At 45.5% G+C, this 13000-nt stretch overlaps 2 protein-coding genes across 5 annotated transcripts in view; one reads left to right on the top strand and one right to left on the bottom strand.

Moving 5' to 3' along the window:
* Positions 1-13000, bottom strand: part of HLTF (helicase like transcription factor) — a 46474-nt gene that overhangs the window by 33047 nt on the left and 427 nt on the right. For all 4 annotated transcript variants that reach the window (XM_075418498.1, XM_075418502.1, XM_075418499.1 and 1 more), the window contains exon 2: positions 12506-12679. In XM_075418498.1, coding sequence (XP_075274613.1) covers positions 12506-12521 — 16 coding nt within the window. In that variant the 5' untranslated portion in view covers positions 12522-12679. The remainder of the gene's footprint in view (positions 1-12505; positions 12680-13000) is intronic.
* LOC104336581 (tubulin alpha-3 chain) lies at positions 4819-11866 on the top strand. The gene is made up of 5 exons (XM_075418512.1): positions 4819-4945; positions 6366-6588; positions 10303-10451; positions 10617-11297; positions 11520-11866. The coding sequence occupies exons 1-5, from the start codon at positions 4943-4945 to the stop codon at positions 11823-11825; spliced, it is 1362 nt and encodes a 453-aa protein (XP_075274627.1). The 5' UTR covers positions 4819-4942; the 3' UTR covers positions 11826-11866.

Here is a 13000-nt window from a genome sequence, read left to right as displayed (position 1 = left end):
CCAGCAGAGGGCTACAAGGATGGTGAGGGGACTGGAGCATCTCTCCTACGAGGAGAGGCTGAGGGAGCTGGGCTTGTTCAGCCTGAAGAAGAGAAGGCTGTGAGGGGACCTTATAAATGCTTACAAATATCTGAAGGGTTGGTGTCAGGAGGATGGGGCCAAGCTCTTTTCAGTGGTGTCCAGTGACAGGACAAGGGGCAATGGGCACAAACTGAGGCACAGGAAGTTCCGTCTGAACATGAGGAAGAACTTCTTCCCTCTGAGGGTGACGGAGCAGTGGAACAGGCTGCCCAAGCAGGTTGTGGAGTCTCCTTCTCTGGAGATATTCAAGACCCGCCTGGACAAGGTCCTGTGCAGTCTGCTGTAGGTGACCCTGCTTTGGCAGGGGGTTGGACTGGGTGACCCACAGAGGTCCCTTCCAACCCCTACCATTCTGTGATTCTGTGATTCTGTGATCATTGCTGGGGCCTCCTCTGGCCCCGCTCCAGCAGCTCCAGCTCTGTCCTGTGCTGAGGGCTCCAGAGCTGGACGCAGGACTCCCGGGGGGTCAGCAGAGCAGAGCAGGGCAGAGGGGCAGAATCCCTTCCCTCGCCCTGCTGCCCACGCTGCTGGGGATGCAGCCTAGGGCATGGTTGGCTTTTGGGGCTGCCAGCACACACCACTGGGTCATGCTGAGCTTCTGGTCAACCAACATCCCCAAGTCCTTCTCGGCAGAGCTGCTCTCAATCCATTTTCCACCCAGCCTGCATTTCTGCTTTAGATTTCCTTGTTTTGCCAATAAAACATGGAATATACCTTTGTGCAGAATTCTAAACACCAAAGCTGGTAAGATTTAAATTTGATCAGCTTCAGTTAGGCAGTGATAAGGAATAGAAGATGTGCATTATGAGAGGCCTAAAAGAGTCTGGCTTGCTTAGTGTACTAAGACAAAGATGGAGAAATCAGACGTGATTAATTGTTATACACTTATCAACAAAGGAAACCACTGAGAGAGGAAAAGGATTATACAGCCTAATCAAAATTGTTCACAGTAGCACAAATGGTTGTAGCTGCTCATACATTTAGACCAGAAATAAATAGAAAAGGTACTAACATGAGTAGTTGGGTTCTATATAACCCTTCCAGAAGGAATGAGACCAAAATAAATGGTTATCTTGGAGATCAGTTTATAACAGGAATTCTGTAAAATAGCTGCCTCTGTCAGCAGGGAATTGTGCTCAGTAAGTCAGCATCAATGACATACCAGTAAATGTGAGAAAATTAGTAAACCCCTGTAATTTGGTACTCTCAGCACACCAGTGGTCTGAAGATGCTGGAAGGAACGTACCTGGACTCTCAAGACAGAGTGAAATAGATCTGTGGGTCACTATGAGGGAAAACAGTGGGCTTGTGGGGAGTACGGTAGAGCTCAAAGAATCTAAATCATCCTGTGGAAGTGCTTTTCTCTCCTTTGTTTACAGGAGGAGTCCAGAGCAACTGGCTCACAAATAAATTGCTCCAGTAAGCTGTGCAAGTTACATGGAATGGACAAGAGCCTCTGTCCCTGCTGTAGTTCAGACCACCTTGAACACTGGTGGAATTTGATTCACGTTGGGCAGGAATCTGAGGAGTACACAGCAGATTTGTCTAGCAATAATTTGACCCTAATATACTCATGCATCCCTAAGGAAAGAAAAAAAATCATCTTCTCTCAGGGACTTAAAAGCAAACAAGCTAACAAGCTAATCTGTTTCTATGAAATTATAAAGATTCCAGTGTTCATCTTTGCATGCGTTCCATTACACTTACCTTAGAAAAACCTCAAGCACTGCAATTAGAAACACATCAGTTTAGGTTAGTCTCATGCTTAACATGAATTAAGCATAAGCCACTGGCTTCAATGAACTAATAGCAATTTCTTCATCTTCATTTTTACCAGTTCTTATTGTTAACAGCAAATCTGTCATTTGCTTTTCTTCGGGGCTTTGTTCTTTTGCGGTTTGTTGCTGTTGTTGGTTGGTTGGTTGGTTTAGGGATTTTGTTTGGGTTTGGGTTTTTTTTGAGAAAAATAAAAGGTAAACTGCTATATTGCTTTTGGTGAAAAGAACAAGATGCGACTGATGGATGTTAGTTAGCAGATGCTTCATTTCACAGACCTGTGGCACATTTATTCTAGGTGGAACCTCATTTGAAATAGTCTACAAAGCCTGTTACATACTAAGTCATGCTATAATTTTATACAGTTTAACAAGAACAATACATGAAAAGCAGCACTTTTTGTCTGATTTGACTACTGTTTTAGCCACTATGGTAAAAATGAAAAAGATAATAATGTTTTTTGTTAACAGTAAAAAAAATTTATATGGAAAAATTAATTTATAATCTTCATCATATATAACCTCAAATCATTACAGGGTGGGGTTTTTTGTTTAGGGTTTTTTGTTTGTTTGGAGGTTTGGGGTTTTTTTAGTTACATACTTAACACAGGAAATACCATTAATTACTGCACAGAGTGCCTTGTTTTGCTTGCCAATTAAAAAAGTGTAATGTAAGGAAAGGTCTAGAAATTAACAAATTAATGTAAACCATGTTAGTAATGTTAACAACATTTTAATCAGTGTCATTTCCACTATAAGAGGGAATATGTTTTAAAAAAACTAAGGTAACACTGTACTCTATCATCTTGATGCAGCTGACAATAAATGGGAGTAGCAATTTTCTTATAAAAAATTCTGCACTACAAAGGAATAGATAACAAGTTTTACATCTTAAGGGTCATTAATGATTCATTAGTATAGCCTATATAGTAAGAAAGTTTGATGAATCAACAAGAGGTACTGATTAACAGAGCTCCACAGTGCTATCAGATCTACTTGCATCATATAGCCTAACAAGAAACATGTATAACCTCCCCACTGCAAACCAGTGTAACCTTCAAAAATGCTTTAGTAATTGCATTTGTAGCTGCTTCTTTACTAGATGTGCTAGTTTATAGTATTTTTATAGTCTTCCTGTTTGTAAATTCTGTAGATTTCTAATATTAACTAGTGAATTATAACAATTCTTGAAATATCTCTGCCAATTAAGGCATACTGTATTTGTGAGTAATTCTGTGTTTTTCCAAACAGTATGCTCAGCATTCCAATGATGCTAGCTAAATAGTTTTGATAAGGAGGAAGGGCCCAAGCAGCATCTTGCCTAATGTTATGTTAAAATGTATTAGACATGTTGATGAAAAGTTAAGAATTACATATTCATAAGTGTTGTCACTAGCTAGGGGAAATAATGATAGCATGCTAAACATGATGTCATGACCACTTTTGCCCTCTCTTATTTTAATCCCTATCCCATCTAGGTCTGGACCCAAAGTTCCATCTTACTGCAAGAGAGTAAGCAATAGGACCTTTATTGTTGACTCCAAATGACTGGCTGATGGTTTACACTAATATAGGAATACTTTACAGATAAAATAGTAAGAAAACAATGAGGTATAAATAGAAGTTTTGAACAAATGTGAAAGGACTTGCAAGAGGAAATGGATGGGGATAGGGCAGGGAAAACAGATTAAAAAAAAAAAATCTTAGCCAAAACATCTAAGAAACCTCAGTGGGTTTAGAGACCCAACATAATAAGGACGAATTTTATTCTAATATGAGGTCTGTCAACCTTTACTACTCCAGTGTATTTCAGGATTCAAACAAACCAACTCTGGTACAATTCAGATGCAAACGCACGCTGAGCACATCTGTATCCAGATGCAAGTTGCACAAGAAAAACAGGAACCCTGAAGTTCAAGGCACTGTTACTTTCAGAAACTTATACATATTGCCTTGGTATACTTCTATGACATTAAGACAATATTGTCTAAACAAAACTAAAGGTATTGTCCCTTCAAAGCTTGTTTTCTGCTGCATGCACTGAGGGGCTGGTCCAAAAAGGGCCACCTTTGAAGTATTATCTATCTGTCATTTATACTGAAAATCACCATTATTTAAAGCCACCTCCGTGACTTCTTCAGGAAAGCTACTCACAAAAAGATCTGTAAGACAATACTTGATTGTTTTCAAACAATTCAATGCAATTTTACAAAGACAATGTGTTTTGATATTAATATATGAACATGAAGAAACCTTAATTTTAGTAGATTAGTCATAAAAAGAAAACCCCGATGATAAAAAGGATATACTGTCACAAGCAAATATGTTCCCCCCCATCTTTTTTTGTGTTCCAGACTAAATACAGGATTGCATTCAGCTCAAAGGTTGTTTGAAGACTTCCCAGCACTGTAGGCAGCATATCATTTTCCCTCTATCCCTTCCAGAAAAAGGAGAGGGATGGAGCATGGACAAAAAGCAGCGGTGACATCCTAGGAGACTCAGGCTAGCTGTTCTGAAGAAAAGATGACGCCAAGGAAATACGAAAATACTGTTGCTGCCGAGTGGTGCTGTCTTTGTCTCAGAGGGGGCTTCTGCCCAACATCCCATTCTTCCCAGTCTGGCTTTCCAGGCTGTGCATGACCAAAGCCAGGATTTCATGCAAGAAAGTGCCTACGCTTAGACCTTCTGATGCGATGTTTATGTAAAATAATTCAAACACAGATTTTTTCACTCTCAAGAGAAATTTTACCAACTTGTGTACTTCAAAATGGAGTTACAACTCACACAATAAAAAGCGATGATTGTGTGGATGTAAATCAGCATGAAGACTTGGACGCTATTGCGTCTGGCACCTCTACAAATGAGGCCCTGGGCGGCAGCAGCCTTCCCGCCACCTGGAGAACGACCGTGACAGCAGTGCGGCTCATCAGCGGCCTCTGTTCGCCTCCAGACCGCCCGGGGAACAGCCAGTGGGGAACCGGCACACGAGGCGAGGGGCTGGAGGCGGTTAGCCGTCGACAGCTGGGGCTCATCGACGGGCAGTGGCGGACGCGGCGCGGCAGAGCTGCGCAGCTTGGCAAGGCATCATGGTGGGGAACCGGGTCCTTGTGGCTGGGGAGAGGGAGGGTATTTGGGAGTGCTGCTGCGGCAGTCTGGGGAGTCGATGACTGCATGTGCTGCGGCAGGACTTGCGGGCAGTCTCTGTGTGAAGTCGCCGCAGTAGCTGTAAGTCCGAAGGACTGGGGAGAAGGCGAGAAATTCGTGTAAGCTTTAATAGTTCAGGAGAGGCGAGGCATAGTGAGTCGCTGGTGGCTAGTAAGACGAGGCGTGTGGAAAAGCAACGGAGGTCTGTTCGTAGTGGGCACCTCCCGCACGGAGAGGTGAGGGGCAGACTGAAACTCGGCCCGGGCGGCGGGCGGCGGCGCGGCGGCGGCTCCCCGGACCCTTCCGCCGTTGCTGGGCTGTCCGGTCGTTGCAAAGCCGAAGAGGCTTGCGCGTAGCCAATCAGAGGAGCGGAGCGTGACCGGCAGCCAACGGCGTGGCACCGCCTGCTTTGGCGGGGGCGGCGGTGGTTGCCGGGAGGCTCCCGCGCGCCTGGCGGGACCACACCAGGGAGCAGCCACCGGTGAAGCGGCGTGAAAGCTGTGGAAACTCGGTGCCAACGAATGGAAGTGGGAATCAGCACAGAGTGAGTCTCGCTGGCAAAAGACTTTGGACAGAACCACGGGGGTGAGAATTAAAACGTGGAATCAAGGATAGAAGTTTTGATGAAGCTGTGAAGAAGACAGGAAAGAGCAGCCCAGCCAGCCTACTTTTCCACCTCTGCTTCTTCCCAGATATGCTGTAACAATAAACTAGAAAAACAGCTTATTTCTATCTCAGGCGTCAGACAGAACTGAGGTATTGAGAGATTAAACAGACGTGGCATGGCTGCTTAGAATCAAAGGAGCTGGCTAAAAGTGGGCAGATGACATTTGATTTCACAGAGAAACTCAAATATGTATGAATTGCCAGGGGCTAGATATCTTTATGCTTATTATAAAAGGAGAATATACTAAGTGGTCCTGTGCAGGAACGATTCTTGTAACAGTTACCCCACATGTGATCTGGCAATAAATCAAGGAAATTTGGGGATATTATATAAAGAAGCCTTCCAAAACTAAAGGAAGGTGCAAGAGAGATTAGGCAGAATATTCAAGATGTAACATACGTGCAGCATGGTAGGGGATGATGAATTTGTATTCGCCCTATGTGTTCACAGAGACTGTGTTGTCTTTAAGAATCTTCCAGTATTCTCAAAGTCAGCCCAGGACAGCTAAGGTGAGTAGAGTCTTGCCAGCAGGAGACAATTTGAGGGGTTAAATTGTCACTCAAGAGCAAACAGGGAATACCACAGCAGAGGAAGATCATTGAAAGATACAACCACAGATGGCTAGTTATTATGAGAACAAAATCTAGAGGACACCTAGCTCTGTACCTCATGATCATTGTTCTGTTTTTGTTTTGCAGCGTGAATGCATATCCATCCATGTTGGTCAGGCTGGTGTTCACATTGGCAATGCATGTTGGGAATTGTACTGTCTTGAACATGGGATCCAGCCCGATGGTCAAATACCTAGCGATAAAACTACCGGAAGTGGAGGTGATTCATTTAACACTTTCTTCAGTGAGACAGGAGCTGGTAAACATGTTCCCAGAGCAGCGTTCGTGGACCTGGAGCCAACTGTAGTTGGTATGTACCCAACATTAAAGATCTTCAGTGTAAAAATGAAGATCCCTTATAGATTCCCCATGGTCTTTTTTGTTTGTTCAGAACACTATAGATTTTTTAAAGATGTGTGTCTGCATGACATTTTGACATTTGAGATTATTGTTACTTGAAAGAAATGAAGTAATGGTCCACAGGTAACAATATTTGGAAAACAACAGAGCTTTTTTTGCAGTCTGGATAATATTTCTAGATTGCTGCACTGCATCCAGACTTTTGATTAATTGCTGTCCATAGAATCACAGAATCACACAATGGCAGGGGTTGGAAGGGACCTCTGTGGGTCATCTAGTCCAACCCTCCTGCTGAAGCAGGGTCACCTACAGCAGGCTGCACAGGACCTCGTCCAGGCGGGTCTTCAATATCTCCTGAGAAAGAGACTCCACAACCTCCCTGGGCAGCCTGTTCCACTGCTCCGTCACCCTCAGAGGGAAGAAGTTCTTCCTCATGTTCAGACGGAACTTCCTGTGCCTCAGTTTGTGCCCATTGCCCCTTGTCCTGTCACTGGACACCACTGAAAAGAGCTTGGCCCCATCCTCCTGACACCCACCCTTCAGATATTTATAAGCATTTATTAGGTCCCCTCGCAGCCTCCTCTTCTTCAGGCTGAACAAGCCCAGCTCCCTCAGCCTCTCCTCGTAGGGAAGATGTTCCAGTCCCCTCACCATCCTTGTAGCCCTCCACTGGACTCTCTCCAGTAGCTCTTCATCTTTCTTGAACTGGGGAGCCCAGAACTGGACACAGGACTCCAGATGAGGCCTCACCAGGGCAGTGTAGAGGGGAAGGAGAACATCCCTCGTCCTGCTGGCCAGACTCTTCTTGATGCACCCCAGGATCCCATTGGCCTTCTTGGAAGCCAGGGCACACTGGTGGCTCATGGTTAACCTGTCGCCCACCAGGACACCCAGGTCCCTCTCCACAGAGCTGCTCTCCAGCAGGTCCACCCCAAGCCTGTACTGATGCATGGGGTTGTTCCTCCCCAGGTGCAGGACCCTGCATTTGCCTTTGTTGAACCTCATCAGGTTCCTCTCTGCCCAACTTTCCAGCCTATCCAGGTCACGCTGAATGGCAGCACAGCCTTCCGGTGTGTCTACCACACCTCCCAGTTTGGTGTCATCAGCAAACGTGCTGAGGGTACATTCTAACTCTTCATCCAGGTCATTGATGAAGAAGTTAAACAAGACTGGGCCCAGTACTGACCCCTGAGGGACACCACTAGTTACCAGCCTCCAACTAGACTCAGCGCCGCTGATGACAACCCTCTGAGTTCTGCCATTCAGCCAGTTCTCAATCCACTTCACCGACCACTCATCCAGCCCACACTTCCTGAGCTTCCCTAGGAGGATATCATGGGAGACTGTGTCAAAAGCCTTGCTGAAGTCGAGGTAGACAACATCCACGGCTCTCCCTTCGTCTACCCAGCCAGTCATGTCATCGTAGAAAGCTATCAGATTGGTCAGGCATGATTTCCCCTTGGTGAATCCATGCTGACTACTCCTGATAACCTTCTTTTCTTCCACTTGCTTGTTGACTACCTCCAGGATAAGCTGCTCCATCACCTTTCCCGGGATGGAGGTGAGGCTGACCAGCCTGTAATTCCCTGGGTCCTCCTTCTTGCCCTTTTTGAAGATTGGCGTGACATTGGCCTTTCTCCAGTCCTCGGGCACCTCTCCTGTCCTCCAGGACCTCTCAAAGATGATGGAGAGTGGCTCAGCAATGACATCCGCCAGCTCTCTCAGCACTCGTGGGTGCATTCCATCGGGGCCCATGGATTTGTGGGTGTCCAGATCACTTAAGCGATCCCTCACACAGTCCTCCTTGACCAAGGGAAAGTCATCCTCTCTGTAGGCTTCTTCTCTTACCTCCGGGGCCTGGGATTCCTGAGGGCCAGTCTTAGCACTGAATACTGAAGCAAAGAAGGCATCCTCCGTCACCAGGACACCCGCCTCCTTCAGCAGCGGCCCCACATTGTCCCTAGCCTTCCTTTTGCTGCTGATGTAGTTGAAGAAGCCCTTCTTGTTGTTTTTGACATCCCTTGCCAGCTTCAATTCCAGGTGGGCCTTGGCCTTCCTCTTCGCATCCCTGCACGCTCTGACCACGTTCCTGTACTCTTGCCAAGTGGCCTGCCCCTCTTTCCACATTCCATTGACCTATCTCTTCTGCCTGATCTCTGCTAGAAGCTCCTTGTTTAACCATGCAGGTCTCCTGCCTCCTTTGCTCGATTTCTTTCTCAGGGGGATGCATTGCTCCTGAGCATGGAGGAAGTGTTGTTTAAAGAGTGACCAGCACTCTTGGACCCCCCTGCCTTCGAGAGCCCTGGCCCACGGGATTCCTCCCAGTAGCTCCTTGAAGAGGCAAAGTCAGCCCTCCTGAGGTCCAAGGTTTTGATCCTGCTTATCGCTCTGCTTCCTCCACGTAGGATCCTGAACTCGACCATTTCATGGTCACTGCAGCCGAGTCTACCTCCGACCTTCACATCCTCCACCAGTCCCTCCTTGTTTGTTACTACAAGGTCCAGCAGCGCACCTTTCCTTGTTGGTTCCTCCACCACTTGCATCAGAAAGTTATCATCGATGCTCTGTAGGAACCTCCTGGATTGCGCCTGCCTAGCTGTATGGTCTTCCCAGCTGATGTCAGGGTGGTTGAAGTCCCCCATGAGAACCAGGGCCTGTGACTGTGAGGCTGCTTGCAGCTGCCTGTAGAAGGCCTCATCAACCTCCTCCTCCTGGTCAGGTGGGCCTGTAGTACACACCCACCGTAATGTCACCCTTAATTCTAACCCACAAGCTTTCAACTTGTTCCTCATTTGCCCCCAGGCCAAGCTCAATGCATTCCAGTTGCTCCCTCACATATAGAGCAACTCCCCCACCTCTCCTTGTTGGCCTTGTCTTTCGTAAAGAGTCTGTAGCCATCCATGACAGCACGCCAGTCATACGAGTTGTCCCACCATGTTTCTGTGGTGGCGACCAAGTCATAGCCGTCATAGCCATAATCTTGTCTGTACCTGTAGTGTGGTTTTCTGAGTGACCCCTGTGTTCTCGGGGACAAATACGGCTTGTGAGTGCCTAATTTTTCCCCTAAACAAAAGGGCTGTTTTGGTTTCGGCTGCCGCCGGCAACAAAAACACCACGTGGCTGCCCCTCCCCCCGCTGGGGTGCAAAGGAGAATGAAAAGTAAGAGGCAGAAACTGGTGCATCGGGATAAGGGCAGATTAACAGAACAGTAAACAAAGGGAACAGTAACAACAACGATACAGATAAGGAGAAAATACGACACAAACTCGCACAACAGACCCTCTCTCCCGGACAGGACCGGCGCCGCGCGCTCCCAAGCCGTGAGTGAGTTCCCGTCGCGCCGCCCCCCCACCGGAACCCAGCGTGACGGCACATGGTATGGAATACCCGGCTCTGTTTGGCCAGGTTGGGGTTGGGTCAGCCCATCCGGCTGTGCCCCTTCCTGGATTCTGGTGAAAATTAACCCTGTCCTGGCCGAACCCAGGACAGGGGCTGAAGTTGTGCCTCCTATTTAGTCTAGTCAGACAAGCTGCATGTAGTCAGGGATGCCGTGTGCACTCTTTTGACGTGTGCACTCTTTTGACGTGTGCACTTACTGTGTAGTCACTAGGCAGCACACACACAACTGATAAAATTTATGTTGTGGTACTTTGTTTCTTTGTAGATGAAGTACGTACAGGCATATACAAGCAATTATTCCATCCTGAGCAGTTCATTACTGGGAAAGAAGATGCAGCCAATAATTATGCCAGAGGCCATTACACCATTGGAAAAGAGATTGTTGATCTGGTGCTAGACCGCATCCACAAACTGGTAAGAATTCATGTTGCAAGTCAACATTGAGAATAATTGATACAGCTCCATAGCTATCTGTAATGATGGTTTGCTATGGATTTTTCCTTATAAATTTCGTGCATTTGAATACCCAAATCATCACTAATTTTTTTTTCCTCTCACTTTTTTCCCCCCCTGTTACAGGCTGATGTATGCACAAGGCTGCAAGGTTTCCTTATCTTTCATAGTTTTGGAGGAGGCACTGGTTCAGGGTTTGCATCTCTGCTCATGGAAAGGCTCTCTGTTGACTATGGCAAAAAATCTAAGCTAGAGTTTGCAATTTATCCAGCACCACAGGTTTCCACTGCTGTAGCGGAACCTTACAACTCAATTCTAACTACCCACACAACATTAGAGCATTCAGACTGTGCCTTCATGGTAGATAATGAAGCCATTTACGATATATGTCGTCGTAACCTTGACATTGAACATCCTACTTATACCAATTTAAACCAATTAGTTGGGCAAATTGTTTCATCTATCACAGCTTCACTGCGTTTTGATGGAGCCCTCAATGTAGATCTGACAGAATTTCAAACTAACCTTGTTCCATACCCACCAATCCATTTCCCCCTGGTAACATATGCCCCTGTCATCTCCGCTGAGAAAGCGTATCATGAGCAATTGTCTGTGGCTGAGATTACCAACGCTTGTTTTGAACCAGCCAACCAGATGGTAAAATGCGACCCTCGCCATGGCAAATACATGGCCTGCTGCATGTTATATAGAGGTGATGTTGTTCCCAAAGACGTCAATGCCGCTATTGCTACTATCAAGACTAAACGTACCATTCAGTTTGTGGATTGGTGCCCAACTGGATTCAAGGTACTTGCATAGCTTTTTAAGTGCTCGATGTTTGAATTGTTAGGAATTGTATAGTATTCAGAGGTAACAGTCATTCTGCAATGTTGTAGCATCCCTGTTAAATATTTTGATGAAGTGCAAAATAACTGTAAGCTATTTTATTTGTTCGTAACTGTGGTGATTTTTAATTAAGTCTGTAAGTCTTGGCGCTCACAAGGAAAGTTTTCATTTGTTTTCTTGAAGGTGGGCATTAACTACCAGCCTCCAACTGCAGTGCCAGGTGCAGACCTTGCAAAGGTGCAGCGGGCTGTGTGTATGCTGAGTAATACAACTGCGATTGCTGAAGCATGGGGTCACCCTGACCATAAATTTGATCTCATGTACGCTAAGCGTGCCTTCGTACATTGGTATGTTGGGGAAGGAATGGAGGAAGGAGAATTTTCTGAAGCCCGGGAAGATCTGGCTGCCCTTGAGAAAGATTACAAAGAAGTCGGTCTAGACTCGGTAGAAGCAGAGGCTGAAGAAGGAGATGAATATTTAGAATACTGAAGTCTAGCAAAATGCATTAGAGGAGGAAGAAGAAAAAAGAATTGCAGAACCCTGTTCACTTGTTCGATTGTTTTCAAATAAAGTTTTAAAGGTTCTACCTGCTATTTTTTGTCTTCTTTACTATTGATGTGTATACTCACTAGGTAAGGACCATTTGAGATTGCAGGTTTTGGTAGCATCCAGTGATGCAAAATTATAGACGAAATCAGGAAATTGCGTCCGCTTTTCTGCGATCCCAACATGTTCTGAGACCTACTCTCTTGGATTTTTTGGTTTCTCACAAGCATGAAACTTGATTCTACTTCAGGTTGTTACAGTACCAACCCTGTTACTATTCCAAGCCTGTGTACACAATACAAAGGAAGCTAAATCTTTCCTAAAGACATTTTCCCATTAACGCTGGTTAATGGTGTTACAGAAGACTTAACCTTAAAATCTCCAAAGTTAGTTAACTAATACTGTACTCAAGTAATTGACCCGAGTAGTTATGGCAGATGCCATTGCACTTTTGAATAGAACTAGCACTTACTACCAGATTACTTGCTAACGACATAAAACTTGCCACTTTAAAAAAAAAAAAAGGGGGTGACATTACACAGAGGAAAAAGCAAAATTCTCCAAACAGCCCCCCCCCCGCAGTTGATTCATATAAAAGGAAAATCAACAAGCAAATCTGTTACCTGCTTTAAAGAGCATTGTCAGTTTTTACATTCCTACATTGGCCTAGTGGAAAAAACCTCATGTCCTTCAACAGTATCTTCAAAGGAATACAGCTTTATAGATGCTTGCAAAATCGTAGGACATTCAAGCAAAAACTGCTGACCCGCTGTCTTCAATTTCTTCAGTCCTGAATCCTGAGAAGGAGAAAAAACTTTAGGGTTTTGTTTTAGGTTTTTGTAGGTTTGGTTTTGGTTTTTTCCTTCCCTACATGTTCTATAAAACCAGCAGGGAGAAAAAGGGCTACATATGCTAAAGATACCTAGACGTGAGCTATTTTCAGAAGTACTGGTAACTAGTATCTGCGGCGCATACTGTGTATGCACAGTTCATGGAGTTCTGAAGAAAGAAGTCCTGTATTTAAACCAAAAATGCCTTTGTGTTTGCGTTCCAGGAGACTGGAAGATCCCCGATCACAGCACACTGTGATCACAGCGCGCTGCCTGCAGCAGCTGCAC

This window comes from Opisthocomus hoazin, chromosome 4, assembly GCF_030867145.1.
Source record: "Opisthocomus hoazin isolate bOpiHoa1 chromosome 4, bOpiHoa1.hap1, whole genome shotgun sequence".
NCBI lineage: Eukaryota > Metazoa > Chordata > Aves > Opisthocomiformes > Opisthocomidae > Opisthocomus > Opisthocomus hoazin.
This window is presented reverse-complemented; position numbering and strand designations above follow the sequence as displayed.

Bases quoted from the DNA above. Each gene is read 5' to 3' on its own strand.
- LOC104336581 (XM_075418512.1), top strand. The intron at 6,589-10,302 runs GTATGTACCCAA...GTTTCTTTGTAG, and splicing joins CCTGGAGCCAACTGTAGTTG to ATGAAGTACGTACAGGCATA. The intron at 11,298-11,519 runs GTACTTGCATAG...GTTTTCTTGAAG, and splicing joins GGTGCCCAACTGGATTCAAG to GTGGGCATTAACTACCAGCC.